This window comes from Letharia lupina, assembly GCF_014066315.1.
Source record: "Letharia lupina isolate WasteWater1 chromosome Unknown contig_2, whole genome shotgun sequence".
In the NCBI taxonomy this organism is placed as follows: domain Eukaryota; kingdom Fungi; phylum Ascomycota; class Lecanoromycetes; order Lecanorales; family Parmeliaceae; genus Letharia; species Letharia lupina.
The window spans coordinates 703,236-723,271 of NW_023502971.1; the positions used below are offsets into that span (position 1 = coordinate 703,236).

Sequence of the window (20,036 nt, forward strand, 5' to 3'; positions counted from 1 at the left end):
AACCCTTTCTATGGGTCACACTCCTATACAAAACGCTATTGGAGTCGAACGTTACCTGCTTACAGCTCACAATCGCCCCAGATCTGGCCCGATTTTGCCATCAAAGTCTCACCGCGGGCTATTGTGAATCGAGGATGAAGGCCGGCCACCTCAACGAAAGCTCGTGTTAAGGCGCACTCCGGAGCTGTCTTTGGGTCTGGCCTGATAGGCTGAAAAAAATGGCGCCCATAGTGGAAAGTGCAAGTCCACAACCAGCAGACCTGGGATTCTCAGTCTCCAACCAGAGAGTCGAGCTCGACATAGACCTTCGCTCACGGAGCCTGATAGGTCGCACCACGATCACGATCAATCCACACTCAAAGGACCTAAGAATTATTCGACTCAATTGCAGACAAGCTGTCGTCACTCGTCTCTCGCTCAATGGAAAGCCATGTTCTGCTATTTCACTCACAGATCCTTATAAGAAGGCAAAACTAAAGTGGAACGCTGCTGGAGTTCAACAATACGACATGCTACAGCGAAAATTAGAGGCACAGTTCAAGGATCCTCCTGAAGAAGAGCTGGAGGTGACAATACCCAAGATCGTCAAAATAGATGAGCTAGATCCATTCTCCGAGGAGGCACAAAATATTCTCTTGTCGAGGACTTTGGGCAATAACAAAAAAGACTCGGGCGATGGCTCGGCAATCGACCTTGTTCAAAGCTCCCGTACCGCAATTGAGCAGACAGCACGCTTCACAGCGATCAGCCTCATCATAGACTACGTAATTGAGAATATTCGGGATGGAATGCACTTTGTCGGCTGGGAAGAAGGGGACCTTCGATATCCTCATGCGTACACCACCAATTCTCTATCACCCGGTGCTGCTTGCTGCTTATTTCCATGCGTCGATAACCTTACCTCGAAGTGTAGCTGGGAAATCTCTATCAAATGCCAGAAGACTGTTGGAGACGCTCTCCAGCCATCTTCAAGCTCAACACCACTACAAGCCAATTGCGTTCACGGCGTCTCGGACAGCGTCAATGAGACCAACAGACTTCGGAAAGTTGATGTCCAGTCCAATTTCAGTGACGAAGACAAGGCGCTGGATCTAGCAGTAATATGTACAGGAGACATGACCGATGAGGTGAGATTCTTTGGTATTCGCATGTACTGCTTGGACTAATAACTATAGATTGTCGATGCTCGAGACCCTGCGAGGAAGACTACATCGTTCACGTGCATAACAGCTATCTCAGCGCAGCACATTGGTTTTGCCATAGGCCCATTCGAGCATGTTGACTTAGCAGAATTTCGTGAGAGTGAGGAAGATGAAAGACTCGGCCAAAATGCCGTTCCCGTTCATGGCTTTTGCTTGCCAGGTAGAGTCGACGAGGTCAAAAATACGTGTCTTCCAATAGCAAAGGTAGAGCTCACAAGTCAATATGTGATAACTTACAAGACTGACAGGGTCCTAGGCTATAGATTTTATTACTATGACTTACGGCTCGTATCCATTCTCAGACTACAGTCTTTGTTTTGTGGACGATCTACATCCAGATATCCTCGACACCGGTTCTTTGTCAATATGTAGCAACCGGCTGCTATTTCCAGAAGATGTCATCGAACCTTTGGATCGCGTTAGCCGCCAGCTAGTCCATGCTCTTGCTGTGCAATGGATGGGCATCAATATTGTGCCAAAAGACCCTTCTGATTTCTGGGTCGTTGTGGGCATTGCCTATTTTATCACTGATATCTTCATGAAGAAGCTGTCCGGTAACAACGAATACCGTCATAATCAGAAGAGGGTAGCAGACCGTGTTGTTGAGCTCGACATCGATCGTCCATCACTGTACGACACCGGAGCTTTGATCGCCCTCGACCCATCAGAGCTTGAATTTCTGGAACTCAAAGCGCCTCTGGTTCTCTTCATACTGGATCGAAGACTAACGAAAGCGGGTACTTCCGGGGGTCTTTCTCGAATCATATCAAGGATCTTTTTGAATGCCAAAGTGGGTGACCTTGCCAATGGCGCCATCGACTCACCATACTTTATCAGGACATGCGAAAAGCTGGGTCACATGAAATTTGACGTTTTCTTCGCGCAATGGGTTGAGGGAGCCGGATGCCCTAAGTTCCGCGTCACTCAAAGATTCAATAAGAAGAAGCTTGTAGTGGAAATGATGATTCAGCAGAGTCAAGCCGAGAACATCAAGGATCGAGACATGGACAGTGAATATTTCGTTCGAGATGTCAAGGAAGAGCATAAAGCGGTCTACGCAGGTCCCATACAACCAGCATTCACCGTAAGTACCCTGAAGGATTTCCGAGTGGAAGTCTTACACAATTTCCAGGGTCCAATGACCATACGTATCCACGAAGCTGATGGCACACCATACGAGCACATTATTGAAATCAAAGACTCCAAAACGACATTCGACATCCCATACAATACCAAGTATAAACGACTCAAACGAAGTCGGCGGCAGAAGGAAAGAACTGCGGCAAGCGTGGGAAATGAATACATGGGTGGCGGAAACGACGATGTCCTATTATACTCTTTGGGTGACGTTCTACAATCCGAAGAAGAGATGAAGGAATGGAGGCTTGCGGAGTGGAGCAAAGATGATGAAGAAAAGATGAGTCAAGAGTCTTACGAATGGATACGCATGGACGCAGATTTTGAATGGATCTGCAAGATGTCAACGTCAATGCCACCATATATGTGGGTCTCACAGTTGCAACAGGACAGAGACGTTGTAGCTCAGCTGGAGGTAAGTCAATACCCACGGATAAAAAGTGCGGCTTCTGACGTAGACCAGTCAATTCAGTGGATGAGTTTTGTGAATGCACATGAACTGGTTTCCACGGTACTTATACGAACGCTAATGGACCAACGATACTTCCACGGCATCCGTACCGCTGCAGCAGCTGTTCTAGCAAAAAATGCCAAAAGTGAGGTGGGCTGGATTGGCTCTTTCCATCTCGAGAAGGCCTTTCAGGAATTCTTCTGCTATCCAGGCTCTCCCATGACGCGCTCGAATGACTTTACCGACCGCGCATCTTACTACATACAGTGTGCGATCCCTCAGGCGATGGCGAAAATCCGCAACCCAAGCGGCCACACCCCTTATCAATCGAGAAATTTTCTCTTTGAGAAGCTGAAGTTCAACGACAACTCGAATAACCAGGTGGGAAGTCTACAATGATGTAGACGGATATGTATCTGACTTGCTTAGATCTCCGATTGCCACTATGTCGCCACTCTTATGAGGGGATTAGCAGAAGCCCTAGCTTCGAAGCCGCCGTTTCCGGCAAATGATCTTGATGATTTCGAAGATAACAGCGAAGACAACCAAGTATTTCTCAACGCCTGTCTGGAAGAGATCGATCGACACCGGCGTATCGATGAATGGATCCCTTCCTACCACAACATACTCTCAACTACTGCTCTGGACTGCAAGCGAATATTAGCTAAAGCTGGCATCATCCAGACCAGGCCTGTGGATTTCTTACACTACACGCCAGATGGTACTTCGGAGTACCTGCGCCTCAGTGCTTTTTCGAATGTCATGGCTTTGGGCTTTGTGAAGAACCATGCTATACTTCGTTGGTTCCTCTTCGTCCTAGGCACAGATCCTTCACCCTATGTTCGAGAGAACCTGCTTCGCATATTTGGCAAGGCTCTTGGTGCTATTGCGGTGGGCGAGCACTTAGAAGTTGCCAAAGAACAAGCAGCTCAGCTGGACGGTCTCGTCATTGAGCAAGAGTCAACCACCGAAGGCCGGCAGGCGGATCTAGCGCGGAAGCAAACAGTCGAGGGGGCGCTCAATGCTTTAAGAGATGAAGTGTCCGCGGACCCCGTCCTGAAGAAAGAGCTGTGGAAGGCTATCGAATCACCAACCCTATCCTTACGTCAACTGGGCGAGCTCCTGGGCATCTGCGACTGGCTATATGAACCCGACTCTAAAATCATCATCCTCCTCAGATACCCTCGATACTGGGAAATCAAGAACCTGGGCAAAGGCAAACTTCTCTTCACCCGCACTTCTCGCGTCCGCACAACCATACCTAAACGCAAACATGTCGCTGCTCTTCCCCAGCCCTTTATCAAACGAGAGAACAGTATTCCTAACAATGGCATGCAGCCGCCGCTCAAACTAATGTTCAAGCAAAAGAAGCCTCCAATGCAGAGTACGGCGTCTGCTTCTTCAGTCACGAGTGTAGAGAGCGTGCCGCCGAGCCCAGTAGTAGAAGGGGATAATGCCAAGCCGAAGCTGAAGATCAAGTTCAAGGTTGGTGGCGGCGCTGGGAGCCCTTCGTGAAGGATCAAGTATTCGTTGGATGATCACAGTGATTCTAGGCGTTAAGGCTTTAGCGAAGATGCGATTGAGATGCGATACCCAAATTTATGTATTAGATGCTGCTTGAAGCGAGCGCTTAAAGATTGTCTTACACTGGCTTCTATGTAAGACGCGTTGTAACTTATGTAACAGCGACCCTCTCAGGGGCGTCCCAAAGCCGATAGGCGCCTTTTTTCATTCAGACGAAGCATCAAGGAACCTTCAAGACCTTTTCAAGCTGCAAGATGGGTACACTCAAGAGTTCTCGCCTCCCACTCATACTTCTATCGATACCCTGCCTATCTGCTCTGGCTCTGAGCTCGGCCCACGGTCAATCGGCAGGTCTCGCTATGAACCTCAGCCCAATCGTACATCGCTCGCAAGCACCCGCACCCCTTCACGACCGCGGAACCGAAGCCTCCAGCAGCCATCAGAGTCCCCTCATCTGCCTCCGCCTCACCCGCCTCACGAAAATCCTCCCCATACAAGCAGGCGCCACAGCCCTCACAGCCTTGTACTCCCACCTGCACGCGAGTGCTTCAACTTCCTGGGTCAATCAACCATATCGCCAATCCATAACCGTCAACTACGGCCGCCTGCAACTGCACATGTACTCTCCACTCACAACCATCCCCTGGTCCTTTGTCGCCAGTTTCGCTATGGAAATGCTGCAAGGGATTCACATGGGAGGGATGTATGTGAGTCTGTATGAGGGGTTCTATAGTTCGCCGGCGAGTTGTGCAGGGTTGTGGGAGGCGGTTTATGCGAGTGCTCAGGGAGCGAATTTGGTGTGGGCGACTTTGCGGGTGGTGGACGATCCGGGGCATTTTGTAACGGATTAATCTTAACTACATCCGATGAGGTAGGAAACCAAAACCAAAGAATGGACGTTGAAGACAGACATGACAGTCTTGTGCGATGTTGTTTGACCTCGGCGTATTGATAATCATCGGTATTTACGTTGCTTTCGAGTTTGTATATCAGCCCTGTCCCAGTCAGATGTGTAAAGGGCAGAATACAAGAGGTGAACAGAGAGATCGAGAGCAGATGAATCTTTTATTCGAGGCTCATGGATAGACTTGTTGAGTACAAAAATACTCAACTGGCGCGCACAGATGAACAATTGCAAAGTATATTCCGCAAATCACTCGACAGTGACACAATTTAACATCGCATCTCATGAGAATCCCGACATGATATGACCCAAGATGCGTACCGTTACGAAGCGGAACGCGCTGCCAGTACAGACACGAGCGAAGGAGAATGATTGAAGAAGATTATGCACCTCAACAAGGAGAAGAGTGAAGGAGATAATGTGTGCCTAAAGCGAACCCCAGCAAACAGCACGATTGTAAGCAGTGTCGGGGATTTAGAAAGGCAGCTTTGGTCTCGATCTGCGTCATACTCGGCAATGTGCGTCTCAAGACGGTAGTGAACTTGAGGGCAAGGGTACGTTGAGGACGCGACTGTGAGGCCATTCTGTTCCTTCTCACAGCCCATTGATCCGTAGTCTACGTGATCATCTAGAGTCAAGGCTCATAAATTCAAGTAGCGAAATCACGGATAGTCACCAGTCAAGTAAAGGAAGAGAAACTAAAGTCACCAAGTCAACCTGAAGTCAAGTCATTTGATTAGTGCGGTGTGCGGCAGCGTTCCGCAATATTTCTTGAGCGAGTGAGCTCTACATCTTTCTTCAAAACCCTGGATCATTGAGGTAGGTCCGAGCTCGAGCTAGAGCCCATGGCGGTGCCTTCATTGTATCCTCTGCTTCAACTTCCTACCGTGACACAGGTTTGCCTATCTTCTTCTCAAAGAAATGACCCTGCTAATTTGCGGTGACACAGGAAGACCTATCTGCGTTTCATGCCCGTGTCTTCGGCTCTGCTGCTCCTGCCCCACTGCTTCATACAGAGCCGGAAATTCATAGTAGCGATGCCTACAAACAAGCCTTCGATGAAAATGACGACGATCTTGGATACTATCCTGATGGCGCCAAAAGGACCCTAACGGACGACCAAATCGCTATGTTCAGACATAGCGAGATTTACTCTATACTGCGAGAAAGACAGGTGCGCAAGGAAAACCTGGAAGCAGAAGGTGGCGATCAGGATGAGACTATGGTTTCTCAGCCAGAAGACGCTGTCGAAGCCACCGCGTTATTTAATGAGGATGGAGAGGGGCAGTTTGATGGGGAAGCACAAGAGGTCTTTGCTACGGTTCCGGAAACTACCCCCCAACACGTCGAAGCTACGCATGCGAGGAAGAAGCGGAAACGAGGAGATACAGATACCGGCTACGTGCACGGCAGGAAATATGCGTCTCGGAGCGCTAGAGGGTTCGTGAGAGAGCTCGACTCGGCCGCTGCAGAAGACCAAGTTTTAGACTACGGCGACGAGCCTGCTGTCACCGAAGAAGCCAAACCAAATGGATTTGCGGCCACAAAGGTCGCAGAACAGGGTCGTGAAAGCCAAGCACGTCCAAGCGAGGGGAGGAAAATCTGGTGGCCGATCATTGAGGCGACTTGAAAACCGCCCGCGGCTCATCCAGTGAGAGCATTTGAAGGCATTACGAATCTAGGCCGAAACGTCTAGCTCCACTTTTCAGTCTCTCAAGGCAAGTTCCCTCCTCTTTCTTCTCTCCGTCGAGCCTCTTGCATTCCATGATGAAACACCAATATCGTCATCCTTAGTCGGACAATCTGCAAACTCCTGCAAATCCATACATGCGTCTTGGCTTCGGCTCAAAGCAATGAATGGGAGGAGCGAGTGGATCATGGCGAACCATAATCTTCTCTCTGACATAGCCTATCGCTACTTTCACCGCACAAGTCTATATTTCGCTGTGCCCTGCTAATGTTATTTTATACAGACTTTATCCCCATCTTCATAGTGCTTGTCTAGACGTGACTTAGCCGAGGGAGGTACAATCGCAGTCTACTGCACTTTCCCTCTGTAAATGCAAATGTGAGCCTTCTACTTCCTCGCCGTCTTCCTCCCGCGCCAACCTTCTGAATGATGAAACACCACTGTCATTCGCAGTTTCTACGCGAACTGGCGGCGCTGACCCAAATGGTGCCGCCGGTATCATGGGCGCTATCAAGGAGCCTTCCTTGGATGTCTGATTAAGAAGCACATTTGAAACCCCTGCTTGCTGTTAACAAACCATTGAAAATGGCTCTTGTGCTGATATGAACTTCTCCTCAGGTCACCATCTTTGGATACTGCTATGATGGGCGCTCGATGTCTGAGGGACGGCGAAACTTGGTATCGATTGTTGGTCTCGACGTCTGCTGTAGAAGATCCTTTTCACGCAGAAAAGATTAGATGACTATCGCGACCGAGCACGATGGCGACTTTCGCAAGACACGACTTTGCTTTATAGAGTTGGCAGGGTTTAGCATAACGAGGCGACGCAGTCCGCTTCAAAAGCTACCACGACATCGCAGAATACCACTTGGCAATCGCTGCGAGGAATGTCAGCACTTTCCGTGACTAATAGCATATCCGAGCCATTCGCTTTCGTCAGTCGTTATCGGTCTCTCATATCTCATAGCTCATCCTCACTACTCATTCACCGTCCCCACCAACCCTACCCCCTCTTCTCTCTCTTCTCTCCCCCATCCTTCGTAAAACTCAACCCCCTGAACCCTTTCTTAAGTCCTTTTAGCCTACCCTTCGTCTTCATATACGTCTCAATCCCTACCATAGCCGCATAACTCCGACCAACAGGTCATCGACATATCCACCCCTCTCCCCTGCAAGCTCATGATAAAATTTCTCAAATTATGACTCGGCGTCCTATAATGGCCCAACCTCGGCTACAGAATGCGCAACTGGCCATCTTTGACCGTTATCAATCCCGCGGCGGAGATTCGGGAGCCGCGGAGGAAAGAAGAGTGCCGAAAGGCGCCGGGTTGTTTGATACCGATGTCGAGGTTGTTTTCTGTGTCGGCGACGAAAGATCCATCCCGCGTGTCCTTGGCGGCGCCGAAATAGGCAACATGGCTCTTCCGAAAGCCTTCCACGTCGCTGACGATCATTGCGGCTGTCCATCTATCCAGAACGATCCATCACTTAGCCCGTGTCCCACCGTGCGTAGGCATTGGTAGATCCCCACGAAACTGCGCCACAGATCCCTCGTCCTTCACAATACCGTTGGTGATCTTATACTCGGGTGTTTTAGTTGAGACACCTTCAGGACCTGAGTAGTGACGTTATCCAACTTCTCCTCCAGGTCGACTTTCGACAGATGCTTCAGGTCCAACTCGGAAACCATCGCGATGATCGTCCTCATTCTTCATCTTGATCAATTGGTCACGGGAGGATTTCGCGGTTGCGGTCGCTGGTCTGCTCAGGGGGTGCACGGTCGGTCCTCTTGATCCTCTGGCTGCCCTGCGAGTAGTTCTGCGTGATCCTCGAGACGACTGCGGCCTCTAGGAAGGTTGAATATGGCTTTGGTCACTGGAGGCGTGTATGCGGAAGACGTGTACGCGGTCATTGGCTGTTGGTAGCAAGTCCTACAGAAAAGACCTTTGTACCTGGTAGGGTTGTGTGACTGGACTGCATGAACGTGCATATGCATCATACGCAAGTTCACTTGCAAATTTTACCCCACAATGTCCTACAGCCTAAAGTATAGTAATCTTGATATCTATGCAGCGGCGCCTATAATTTCTAGACGCATCAATATTCCCTAGCTATCATCAAGAATCGAATCCTACATGTTACCATCAACACATCAACCCCGCCTATTCTCCAGACAGACAAGAAGAACACCCAGCACCCTTAATAACAGCCCAGGCATCCGGCCCAAGACCATCTCCCAGCCAGCATCATTCATATCAGACAACATCAAACGGATACACATCCACCGAAACACTGCCTTTACTTGCGGAGGCCGAGTCATCTAATCTATCGAACTTCCCACCACGGTCCTCAACCAGTCGTATGCCTTTATTCTTCTCTTTCTGGCGACCAACAGAACTTCCAAACGATGAGATGGGCCTGAACGGACTCTTCACGTTTCGGAGCCGGGACGGGACGATACCCTTCAACAGTGGCCCCATCATCGGGAGGCAGGCGCTAACGATGCCGATACTTGGCTCGACTGTGGACCAAATGTCTGCGTCGACGGCAGTCCCTGTGGTTCGAAACGCTGGTCAGAGAGAGAGGGGAATGATCTGGGAAATGAAGACCTGATGGGATATGGAACATACATGTTGGATCATCGATGTCGACTTTTCCCACAAAGCAGGTGCGGACGATACTTGATAAACAGACGCTACAAGCGCGCAGATGAACGGTTAGTCTTGTCCAAGTTGGTAGGAAGAGCGACCACGTACAAGCCTCCCAAAAGGAACATTCCCGATATAGCAACCTTCTGTGACTTCTTAATCTGGAGCTCCCATACCACAGATATCGGCAATATCAAGATCAAAACATCCGTGAAGAGGTTCAGTATAGCCATGGACAGCAAGAAAGCTTTCATGTTGATACACAGGCCATAGCTCGTCCGGTCCCAATATAGGGTGGTCAGATCGCACTCGAAAACGACAGCGATGAAGGTGCCGAGCCCCAAGACGACGCTCACAGCGGCGAGGCCATAGAGGCCGATTTTGAATTTGAGGGTGGTGGCTGAGTTTGGGAACATGCGGTGATAGAACAGGAGGACTGAAAGCTTGACGGTTGTGATAGTGATGGAGTAGACGAATTCGAATGCCCATTGGACCTTTGGAGACACAGCTCCGTCAGCGAAAATCATCCCAATCGATTAGAGCACCTTTCGTACTTTCAGAAATTTGGTTATGGTGTCAATGTCCAGCTCATCTATGTGTCTACCGGATCCAAAATGTGCGCCTTTACGCGGAGTGGTCAGCTCAGCGTAATTATGCGATCGCCATTAGGTGAGACTGACAGAGAATCAACATTGCACAGAGGCCTAATGCCAGGATCTGGGCGCAAGATCAGCAATTGTGCCAAACAACGGGTAGCTTTTTGCTGGCATGAACGCACAAGAGACAAAAAGATCAGATAATCATCCCCTGATACTGGATATCTCAGATGCCGTTTGCACCCCATACGGAGACCAACGGCCGTGGTAGCCAGTACGGCCATGATGACGCCGGTTGCAAAGAGATCGCTATCCCTGTCGGCAGTGCGCTGAAGAGGAATCCCGGAATCCATAGCCAGAGTCGTATCAGCAGATCGTTGCGGGATCAATCAGTCTCACTCGCGATCAAATTCTCTCGATGCAACGAGCTGCCTCGTGGGGAACAAAGATGGCAGACAACCAGGGGAGGGAAAGGGCATAACGGAGGAAGCCCGCCTCGACTTAAGAGCAAACGCCCAGAAACCTCAAAGCACTCGCGCGCAAGTCGATCTCGTTGTTAAATCTCCCGTGAGCAACGCTCCTTCTCCCTAGTGGAATGCCCATAATTCAAGTGTGTCAAGCAAGTGCCAGCGCCACGCGTTGTCCAGAGCCAAAGGCCAGCGAACGAAGCATGTGGCCCGCCTGATCTATTTTGTGGGGTAAGGTCCATGCCCGGGGAAATTAACGAAACCTGCATCTGCAGGACGGCGCGTTCTGCCGTCCACGACTCCTCGGTCTTGATTCGTGCGCGATGCTTTGCGCAAAGATGGGGCTTTCCCGATTCCGTGTCTACCGTACCTATCCTACCTTAGCCGAGGGCTATAAGTTGCAGTAACCGTACCTATATCAAATAGTTTAAATTACCGCCTTTTGGCGGCTGCTTTATAATATTACCGTGATGCTAAAAATCATTAAATACGTGATTTAATTCTAGTAATACTTTTCGTGAAACGAGAGTAGACTGGTTTTCACGTATACACGTTTTTATAGAAAGAACGATTATATTCTCGCTACCGTTTCGTATAAGGAACCGTTATGAAACTATTAAGCTTGCCAAGCTTGCCAAGCTAAGTCTTCGAAAGTACTGTCTAGAGAAATTTATCAACGCCCTTAAAAATCTAACTTTCAAAAATAATCGATTTAGGAGATTTTCTCGTCGGGATAAATATCGACGGTACTTAGACCGTAGAATGTGGAGGCTGACTTCTTAGGGTATTGATTATAATATGTCGGCCGGATATATTATTAAACCCTCTCGGATCTGTGTTTCACGCTAATTGAAAATTACAGATAATAATTCACGATTCGATCAAGTTTCAAAGACGTATTAAAAAATATCAACCGTAACTTTCCAGAAATGTATAAAAAACTGTCATCGCCTAAAGGCGGAGGACTCTCAGAAATACATCTATTTGAAGAAACCGTATAAGAACCGTAAATCCACCGTTGAACGAAGCCATATGTTTGGCGGAGATATTTAGTTCGTATTAGGTTCGATTCCTAATGGCGCTGGTACACTGGTGTTGCGGTGCTTTTTATTTTCTCCATAGCCATTTACTAAGGTAGTCGACCTGCGAGTGACACCAAAAAGCGCCGAGATGCAGGGGCACCCTTCGCAGAGCGAGCCCATTGTGTTACAAATGTCCCGATGAGGAATTCGCCTAGAAGGTCGGTCCATTCGAGGTGCCTTCTAGCGGTCTTCGACCTGCCTCCTAGCTGCATCTAGCGGCTGAGCTTTGACCTCGATACCAGCGGACGGCCCCAAAGGGCACAGAGATCGGATGCGGGGATTTGGCACTTTCAACGGTCTAGGTTATCGTAGATGTTTGACAGCGCCGGTTTTGGCCAGCTGGGGATAGGTCGTGGCGACCGGGCAACGGTCTACGGTGCAACTGGCCGGGGCCCTAGCCGAAAACATAAGTGGCAGGGTTTGAGGCATTTTCGGTTGCTCAGCATGGATGGATGGAGGTACTATCGAAGTCTCTTGAGAATGATCTAGCCAGTATCTAGCTCGACATCTGCGCCGTACCGAACAGCCCTTTGATGTCTTGTGCAAACATCGACTATACTCGTTGGCCGTTGGCCTCACACGTAGATGGTCATGCCTGAGCGACAGCGTGAAGCATGCGTGCCGTAATCATCATACTCGGAACCATGGTGTCACAGTCCGCACATGCACTCGACGCGTCGCCATCGAGCCGTCCCTCTATTCGCAAAGACAAAGAGAGATGGAACGGCGACGTGGTCGTCAAAGGAGCAAAACACTGCGAGAGGGCACGTCCGATATTACTCGATCATAGGAGCTCTCTGGGTGAGAGTTGCCGGAGCTCTACCACTCGATGCTACTATTCGACTTTGTTTGCCAAAGATCAGTGACAGCAGCATCGTCAGCACCATCTGACCCAAATCACGCTGCGTCTTCCTTTCCCGAGACCACAACGACGCCTAAGCATCTCTCTCGGCACCGATCCTGCTTCCTTACCCACATCGAACACGTGCACAGAGGGGGCAGAAATTGACCCGAATTAGACCAGAGATACAAAGCCATGAGAAGGCCGCCTAGCATTGTGAACACCCTCAACAGCGGCGATAACGCCAGCGGAGCAAGAAGTACATGAGCAAACCAAGTGTCAAATAAAACAATATGATATCTACCACGTTTGTAAGGGACGATATATAAGCAAACAATGGAAAGACGACATATGCCAGAAACCATGCGTTGAGGGAGAGGAAGGCGAGACAGGTGAAGGAGGAGCAAAAACTCCACAGGTTCAACGGGATAAAGGAGAGATTTGGATGAGATGATCTGCAACGAAAGTTCGAGCGACGAACAAGCCACGTGACATGGAGGAGACTTTAAGCTTACTTTTGCATTCGAGTTAGGAAATCATCAGGTCTCGAATACAGTCTGTGAGTCGATTCTTGGAAAGAGACTGATGGAAGGAGACAAGATATCGAAACACGCACAGAGATAAATTGAAAGATGAAGAGCTCCTCGGAGAACTACGCTTCTGAAGGTTTTGAGGCTCCGCGCTTTTCCACCTTGGAATGACGAAACATATCTAGGCGCATATTCGTACTATGAATAAACACACAGATTACGATATAATGTAGAAGAGGAGCTATGCAAGACTTACCTGCCTTTACCCCAGCATTACTCCCCATATTTTATTTTCATGCTTTCGGGCGCATCTGGCAAATCCCACGACCCGATCTGCGTATGCACTTTCTGTCCGACATGCCCGACACCTCTGTGGAAGGTGCTGCAGATACGCAGACTGTGCGATGTGAAGAGCGTCGGGAGCATAGACATAGTGGCATCATTTCGTACTCTCAAACGCCTCGAGATATTCCAAGGTGGATCCTACACCATCCAACGTGGTCAAATGATCTCGTGGTTCGCGCAGACGCTGTGAGATTGTTACCATTTGAACGTTTTCGATGGGTGCTGGCCAATTGCTATGGCCCAGTGGGCCCTAGCCACTTCGCCACCTTCCCCGGGAGACCCCTGTGGCTCAACACTGAAACCTGCCGGAACTTCACGTGGGCCAATTTCCACATATTTTGACGAAGCGCCAAAAATGAAAAGGAAAAACAGGCTTTCCAAGTCCAATTTCGCGACAACGTGACTCTGCCAGAAGCCAAATGGAAGCCTCCATCAATTTATCTCCGGAGAGGAACGCCAGTGGTGCATTCTGGCCCAGTATGCATCAGTATAGAATTCTCCTTCGCATCTCCTGAAAGTCGGCTGCCTTTCTCCGCAAAGGCCAGGCGTGACAGCAGCGGTTGGGAAGATCGGCAGACCAATCATCTCCCTTCCTCTCCTCCCTCCGAAACCTTGTCCTGAGAGGCTGCTAGTGATCATTTCGTACAAGCGGCTGCAGCTATCCCCATTCAGGCTGTCCGCTATACGGGAAGAGGCTCAAGTGCGCTCTAGATCGACGATCGGAAAGTCCATCTCCATCATGTCCATACTCCAGCCACTTTCTTTTCATTGCTCCTATTGGTTAATATGGACGTACCTTAAGGTTACTGACGCAAGAAATGCTTTTCCGCCTTCAACTTCCCAGCCCCGCTGGTGCCGCCCTAAGGTACTTTATTTTCCTTTCCCTGCTTTTGAAGCCACAATTTGAGGCGCTCGGGTTCCAACTGCCCTGTAGAATGTCTGTTGCTGCTGGTAACATGACGTAGAAAACTAAGGCTCCTTCACACGCTTAGCGAGATAAAGCGTGTTTAAAGTCCCCCCAGCCTCCTTTTCGTCACGTAAATAATCTATACCCAAAAAATAATTCATTCTCACCCCCCCCAACCTTCATATCCCTCTTGCTTGATCATACCTTACCGTTTATGACAAGCGAGCGTTCCAAGTCTTCTGCTTCTTACGCATACTACTCCTTTCCTCCAACTCCTGATCGTAACTCTCCATCAGAGAGCTCGAAATCCACCTCAAAAACTCCCTCTCCTCAAACCGCGCGAACGTCCAAGAGTATGGCTCCCTCACCAGCGGCCGGCAAGACACCTCCTGGCCAAACACCATCAACGCCAACAAAATCAAGGAACAATCCGGCATCGTCCAAGCTCGGTCAGTCACAAAGCGCCACCGACTCACCTCAAGGTGCCGCAAAACAGGCGAACAACACTCCTAAGAGCGCTGTCAAGAAAGCTCAAGGCGCCAACCCTTCCAAGCAGTCTCCCAAACTCCCACCGAGGACGAAGCCTGGCCAAGCTGGTCAGACGGCGAAGGGTGCCGCACCGCAGGCGCCGAAAGCTCCAGCTCAAGCTCAAGCTCAAAAACCTGTCGATGACACCAAAAAGGATGTCGAAGACACGACTGAAGACAAGGGCATCGACTTGAAGGACAACGACCCTGCCGATGAAGCCGACAACGAAGAGACCGATACTCCCATGGGCAAAGTCAGTCAAACCGGCAATGAAACCGGCGAGGAAGCGAGCTCGGCTGTCTCTACCGCTGATGATGATGCCGAGGACGCCGTTGGGGGTGCCAACGAAACTGCCGAAGACACAGCGGAAGACACAGACGTACCGGATACGGACCAAGCTGAAGATACGGCTGACGAGTCTGCAGAAGGTGTCACCGGCGCAGCTGGTGGACTTGCAGGCAAAGCTAAAGAAGGTGCGGACGGCGCTACTGAAAAGGCCCAAGACACAGCTGAAGACGTTGAAGAGAAGGCTGGCGAGACTGCTGATGGCGCTCAAGACAAAGTCGGTGAGACTGCTGAAGGTGCCGAGGAGACCGCCGGTGAGACTGCTGAAGGCGCCCAAGAGAAAGCTGGTGAGACAGCTGAAGGTGCCGAGGAGACCGCCGGTGAGACTGCTGAAGGCGCTCAAGAGAAAGCTGGTGAGACTGCTGAAGGTGCCGAGGAGACCGCTGGCGAAACTGCTGAAGGGGCCGAGGATGCAGTTGACGAAGCCGGTGAAGGTGTCGAGGCTCCAGAAGTTGACGGGGTCGAGGATGCTGCTGAAGGTGTCGCCGACGAACTTCCAGTGGATCTTTCGGTGCTCAAGGGTCTCGAAGTCGGCGAGGGTGGAGAAATCCTTGGTGCCGACGGCGAAGCAGTAGGGAAGATCGAAGAAGGAGACCCGGAGGACCTCGTTGGAAAGACTATTGCTGATGACGGAGAAATTCTCGACGAAGACGGAGATGTCATTGGCCGCGCCACTGTTCTCCCCGAAAAAGCACAAGAGCTGGCCGACAAAGCGAAGGGCGATCTTCCTGACGTCAATGTGCTCGATGGTCTTGAGGTTGGCGAAGGTGGAGAAATCTTGGGACCGGACGGAACACCACTGGGCAAAATCACCGAAGGTAATCCAGAGGATCTTGTCGGTATGACGCTGAACGAGAACGGAGAGATCGTCGACGAAGATGGAGATGTCATCGGCAGAGCTGAGGTCGTGCCAGGAGAGGCCGCCGACAAGTTGAACGAAGCTGGCGAGGAAGTTGGCGAGGAAGTTGGCGAGGAAGTTGGCGAGGAAGTTGGCGAAGAGGTCCCCGAGGTCCCCGAGGACGCCGCCGACTTTGACCATGCTGCCAACATCGCCGAGATCGCTTCGGGACTCACACCAGACCTCTCTATCCTACAAGGCAAGAAAGTCAACAAGAAGGGCAAGATTCTTGACGAAGAGGGAGAGGTCATTGGCCAACTTACCGAAGACTCTGATCCCAAGAAATGCGCAGGCAAGATTCCCAACGAGGAGGGCGAGATTCTCGATAAAGATGGTGAGGTTGTTGGTAAAGTCGAAGTTGTCCCTGGAGAAGCCGCCGACGCTGCCATGAAGGAACTCCACCCCGAATTGGTGGAAAAATTGGAGGCGGCTGAACAGGCTGCGGAAGAGGCTGAACAGGAAGCTGAGGTCCCACAATTGCCTGGACTCGACATTTTGGAAGGCTTGAAAGTCAACAAGAAGGGAGAAGTCCTGAATGAAGACGGAGAGCCCATTGCTCGTGTCTCTGAGGGCGAGATAACCGAGCTTGCCGGAAAGAAGATCAATGCTAACGGCGAAGTACTCGACAAAGAAGGCAATGTCATTGGTAAGGTGGAGCTCATCCCAGAGGCGTTCCCAGATGTTCCCGCAGAGGGCGAGGAAGAGGGCGCTGAAGAGGAGGGCGCTGGAGAGGAGGGCGCTGGAGAGGAGGGCGAGGAGGCTGCGGTAGAGGCTCCTCAGCTTCCAGGCATGGATATTCTGGAAGGACTCAAGGTCAACAAGAAGGGAGAGGTCGTCAACGAGGACGGCGACGCCATCGCCAAGCTGGTTGAAGGTGACCTTGAGGCTTGCAAGGGCAAGAAGATCAACGCCGGAGGTGAGGTCATTGATGCTGAGGGTAATGTTATCGGCAAGGTCGAATTGATCCCGGAAGCATTCCCCGACGCCGTGCAGCCCGAAGAGGCGGGACCAGACTTCTCAGTGCTAGAGGGGTACAAGGTCAACAAGAACGGAGACGTAATCAACGAAGACGGCGAGACACTTGCTAAGCTGGTTGAGGGCGACCTCGAGGCCTGCAAAGGCAAGAAGATCAACCCGCAGGGTGAGGTCCTTGATGCCGAAGGCAATGTCATCGGTAAAGTCGAATTGGCCGGTGCTCCTGCTGCAGAAGAGGAGGCGGAAGAGACTGGTCCAGAACTTCCTCCACTCTCTTCCATGGAGGGCATGAAATGTAACAAGGCTGGCAAGATTGTCAATGACGATGGCGACGTCGTCGGTGAACTTGTTGAAGGAGACGTTAAGAAGCTTAACAAGATGAAGGCCGAACTCGATGCTGAAGGTCAGTTCTGGGATGGCAAAGGAAAGGTCATTGGGAGAGCCGTCACACTTCCTATTGAGGAGCACGAAGAAGAATCGCCATTTGCAGGTCTTGAAGGTCTTGTCGTTGTTGCTGACGGATGGGTCGAGGACGAGAACCAAAACAAGGTGGGTATCCTAACTGAAGGCGATCCCAAGAAATTGGTTGGTAGGGCAGTGGACGAAGACGGAGACGTCATCGACAACCGTGGCAATGTTGTCGGTCACGCTGAACGCTACGAGGAGCCTGAAGAGGAGGAGGAGGTCAAAATGGATCTGTCAATTCTCAAGGGCCTTGCAGTTAACAAGCAAGGCAATGTCATCGGTCCTGAAGGCGTCCCAATCGCTCGTCTCGTGGAAGGCAACGCAAAGGAGCTTGCCGGCAAAAAATGCGACGAGGAGGGCCAGCTCTGGAACGATTCCGGCAAGGTCATTGGACGTTGCGAGCTTATCCCTGACAATGAGCGCGAGTCTAAACCTGAAGGTCCTTTCGCCGGTCTCGAAGGCTGTATTGTTGTCAAAGACGGCATGGTTGAAGATGAAGATGGAAACCGAGTGGGAGTTGTTGTCGAGGGCGATGCGAAGCGACTTATTGGCCGTGCTGTTGATGAAGATGGAGATATCATTGACAGATTTGGTAATGTCAAAGGTCACGCCGAGCCCTACGAGGAGCCTGAAGAAGAGGTTGTCGATCTGTCTTCCTTGGAAGGAAAGGTCGTCAACAAAGCTGGTAACGTCGTTGATGAGCATGGCACAATCTTTGGCCGTATTGCCGAGGGTGACCCGGAGGAACTGGCTGGAAAGAAGGTCGATGGTCAAGGTCAAATCTGGAACGACAACGGCAAAGTCATTGGCCAGGCAGAACTCCTTCCAGGAGGTCGAACGCAAGCACCGGAAGGTGCATTCGCTGGCTTCGAGAACCTCGTTGTGGCCGATGAAGGTATGGTGACAGATGGCGCAGGCCAGATTGTTGGCAAGCTTGATGAAGAATCCATGCCAAACGCTGAGAAGCTTAGAGGCCGCAAGGTTGACGAGGATGGAGAGATCCTTGACAAAGCCGGTAATAGCATTGGCAAGGCCATCCGATGGAAGCCCGAAGAGAAGGAGAGACGCGTCAATCCTATGTCGGGCCACGTGGTCAACAGCAAAGGCGAGGTTCGCGACGAGAACGGTGAATTGCTCGGAATGGTTACTGATGGCCACCTGCCTACCCTCGTTGGCTGCGAGGTCGATGACAACGGCTATGTCGTGGACAATGATGGCAACAAGATCGGCGAATGTACACTCATGGAAAACCTCCCAGAGGACGAGGACGTGGGCCCAACGGAAGAGGAGCTCCAGAAGGCAGAAGATGCGGAGATCGCGAAGAAGATGAACAACATTGTGCAACAGACCATTGAAAAGATGCAGCCAGTCTGCAAGAACATCACCGATGTAAGCTTCTCCGCGTCCTATCCCATTCTGACTGCCAGCTAACAAGCCCACAGCGCATGGACAAAGCAGACCGTACGCCAAAGGAGGAGCTTGACGAAGAAGAGCTCGTCAAAGACGTCAAGCCCATGATCGAGGAAGGCAACCGCATTCTGCAAGAATGCAACGGTGCCATCCGAGGACTCGACCCAGACGGACACATTGCTGCCACCGCAAAGGCGCGAGCTGCCGCCGGCGAAGCCACGCCTCAAGAGAATGCCCTCGCCAACTCGCTCAAGGAGCTCACATCCACCATCGTACAGACAATCGAGAACGCAAAGAAGAAGCTGAACGACATGCCCCACGCCAAGAAGGAGCTCAACCCTCTATGGGGCCTGCTCACAGAGCCTCTGTTCCAGATCATCGCCGCCGTCGGACTGCTGCTCACCGGCGTCCTCGGTCTGGTCGGCAAGCTGCTCAACGGTCTCGGTCTCGGTGGTATCGTCAACGGCCTGCTCGGCGGCTTGGGCATCGACAAGCTGCTCGGCGGACTGGGCCTCGGTAGCATAGGCAAGTCGCTGGGTCTCGGCGGCGGGAAGAAGAAGTAGTTGAAGAGCGGCTAGGTCTCGTGCATCTATCTGTTGGTCAAGACTGCTTGCTTGCTTGCTTGTACACAATCACGGCATGCCCCCCCTTGGCAGGGGGGGGGACAGGGGGTTCTCAAACAAAAAGGTCGTCCAGTTCTTTGAATTTTAGCATGTACCTGCTTAGTACCATACCTATGTAATACCAATCTCATCCTCGATTCCAGAACATGGCCCCGCCCTCAATGTGACCTCGGTTCGACGCGACTCATGTCGCGCCCACATCGGTTGCCAAACGCTCCGTAAAGTAGTGATCATTTACTGCAACTTGGGTTTGCGAAGAGGAGGCCACAGTGTCGAAACTCGAGGTTGCGGCAGTGGGGATGGCAACGGCTGGGATGTGGGAACATGTGATGGATGGATGGGCTTGGAAGGGATCGTTGGGAAAAAGGCGGAGGGAGGGAACGGTCACGGAAAGGAAAGCGCAAGTCGTCACGTCGACGTCAACGTTGAGTATTTCCTCTGATTATAATTCATCTTGTGCGGTTTGCT

General features: G+C 51.0%; 5 protein-coding genes across 5 annotated transcripts; 3 read left to right on the forward strand and 2 right to left on the reverse strand.

Moving 5' to 3' along the window:
- Positions 1 to 218: 218 nt before the first annotated feature.
- Positions 219 to 4,305, forward strand: HO133_004291 (uncharacterized protein; the record flags this gene model as incomplete). The annotated part of the gene is made up of 6 exons (XM_037295209.1): positions 219 to 1,127; positions 1,176 to 1,406; positions 1,459 to 2,286; positions 2,335 to 2,754; positions 2,803 to 3,171; positions 3,220 to 4,305. 6 exons carry the CDS (start codon positions 219 to 221, stop codon positions 4,303 to 4,305), a joined length of 3,843 nt encoding a protein of 1,280 aa, XP_037157210.1.
- A 1,758-nt stretch (positions 4,306 to 6,063) lies between these two features.
- Positions 6,064 to 6,848, forward strand: HO133_004292 (uncharacterized protein; the record flags this gene model as incomplete). Its single annotated transcript, XM_037295210.1, has 2 exons — positions 6,064 to 6,114; positions 6,168 to 6,848. The coding sequence occupies 2 exons, from the start codon at positions 6,064 to 6,066 to the stop codon at positions 6,846 to 6,848; spliced, it is 732 nt and encodes a 243-aa protein (XP_037157211.1).
- Positions 6,849 to 8,140: 1,292 nt separating this feature from the next.
- HO133_004293 (uncharacterized protein) lies at positions 8,141 to 8,598 on the reverse strand (the record flags this gene model as incomplete). The annotated part of the gene is made up of 3 exons (XM_037295211.1): positions 8,141 to 8,367; positions 8,413 to 8,491; positions 8,515 to 8,598. 3 exons carry the CDS (start codon positions 8,596 to 8,598, stop codon positions 8,141 to 8,143), a joined length of 390 nt encoding a protein of 129 aa, XP_037157212.1.
- A 565-nt stretch (positions 8,599 to 9,163) lies between these two features.
- Positions 9,164 to 10,436, reverse strand: HO133_004294 (uncharacterized protein; the record flags this gene model as incomplete). Its single annotated transcript, XM_037295212.1, has 6 exons — positions 9,164 to 9,462; positions 9,539 to 9,603; positions 9,665 to 10,050; positions 10,111 to 10,178; positions 10,237 to 10,273; positions 10,335 to 10,436. The coding sequence occupies 6 exons, from the start codon at positions 10,434 to 10,436 to the stop codon at positions 9,164 to 9,166; spliced, it is 957 nt and encodes a 318-aa protein (XP_037157213.1).
- Positions 10,437 to 14,538: 4,102 nt separating this feature from the next.
- HO133_004295 (uncharacterized protein) lies at positions 14,539 to 19,508 on the forward strand (the record flags this gene model as incomplete). The annotated part of the gene is made up of 2 exons (XM_037295213.1): positions 14,539 to 18,924; positions 18,978 to 19,508. 2 exons carry the CDS (start codon positions 14,539 to 14,541, stop codon positions 19,506 to 19,508), a joined length of 4,917 nt encoding a protein of 1,638 aa, XP_037157214.1.
- Positions 19,509 to 20,036: the final 528 nt, after the last annotated feature.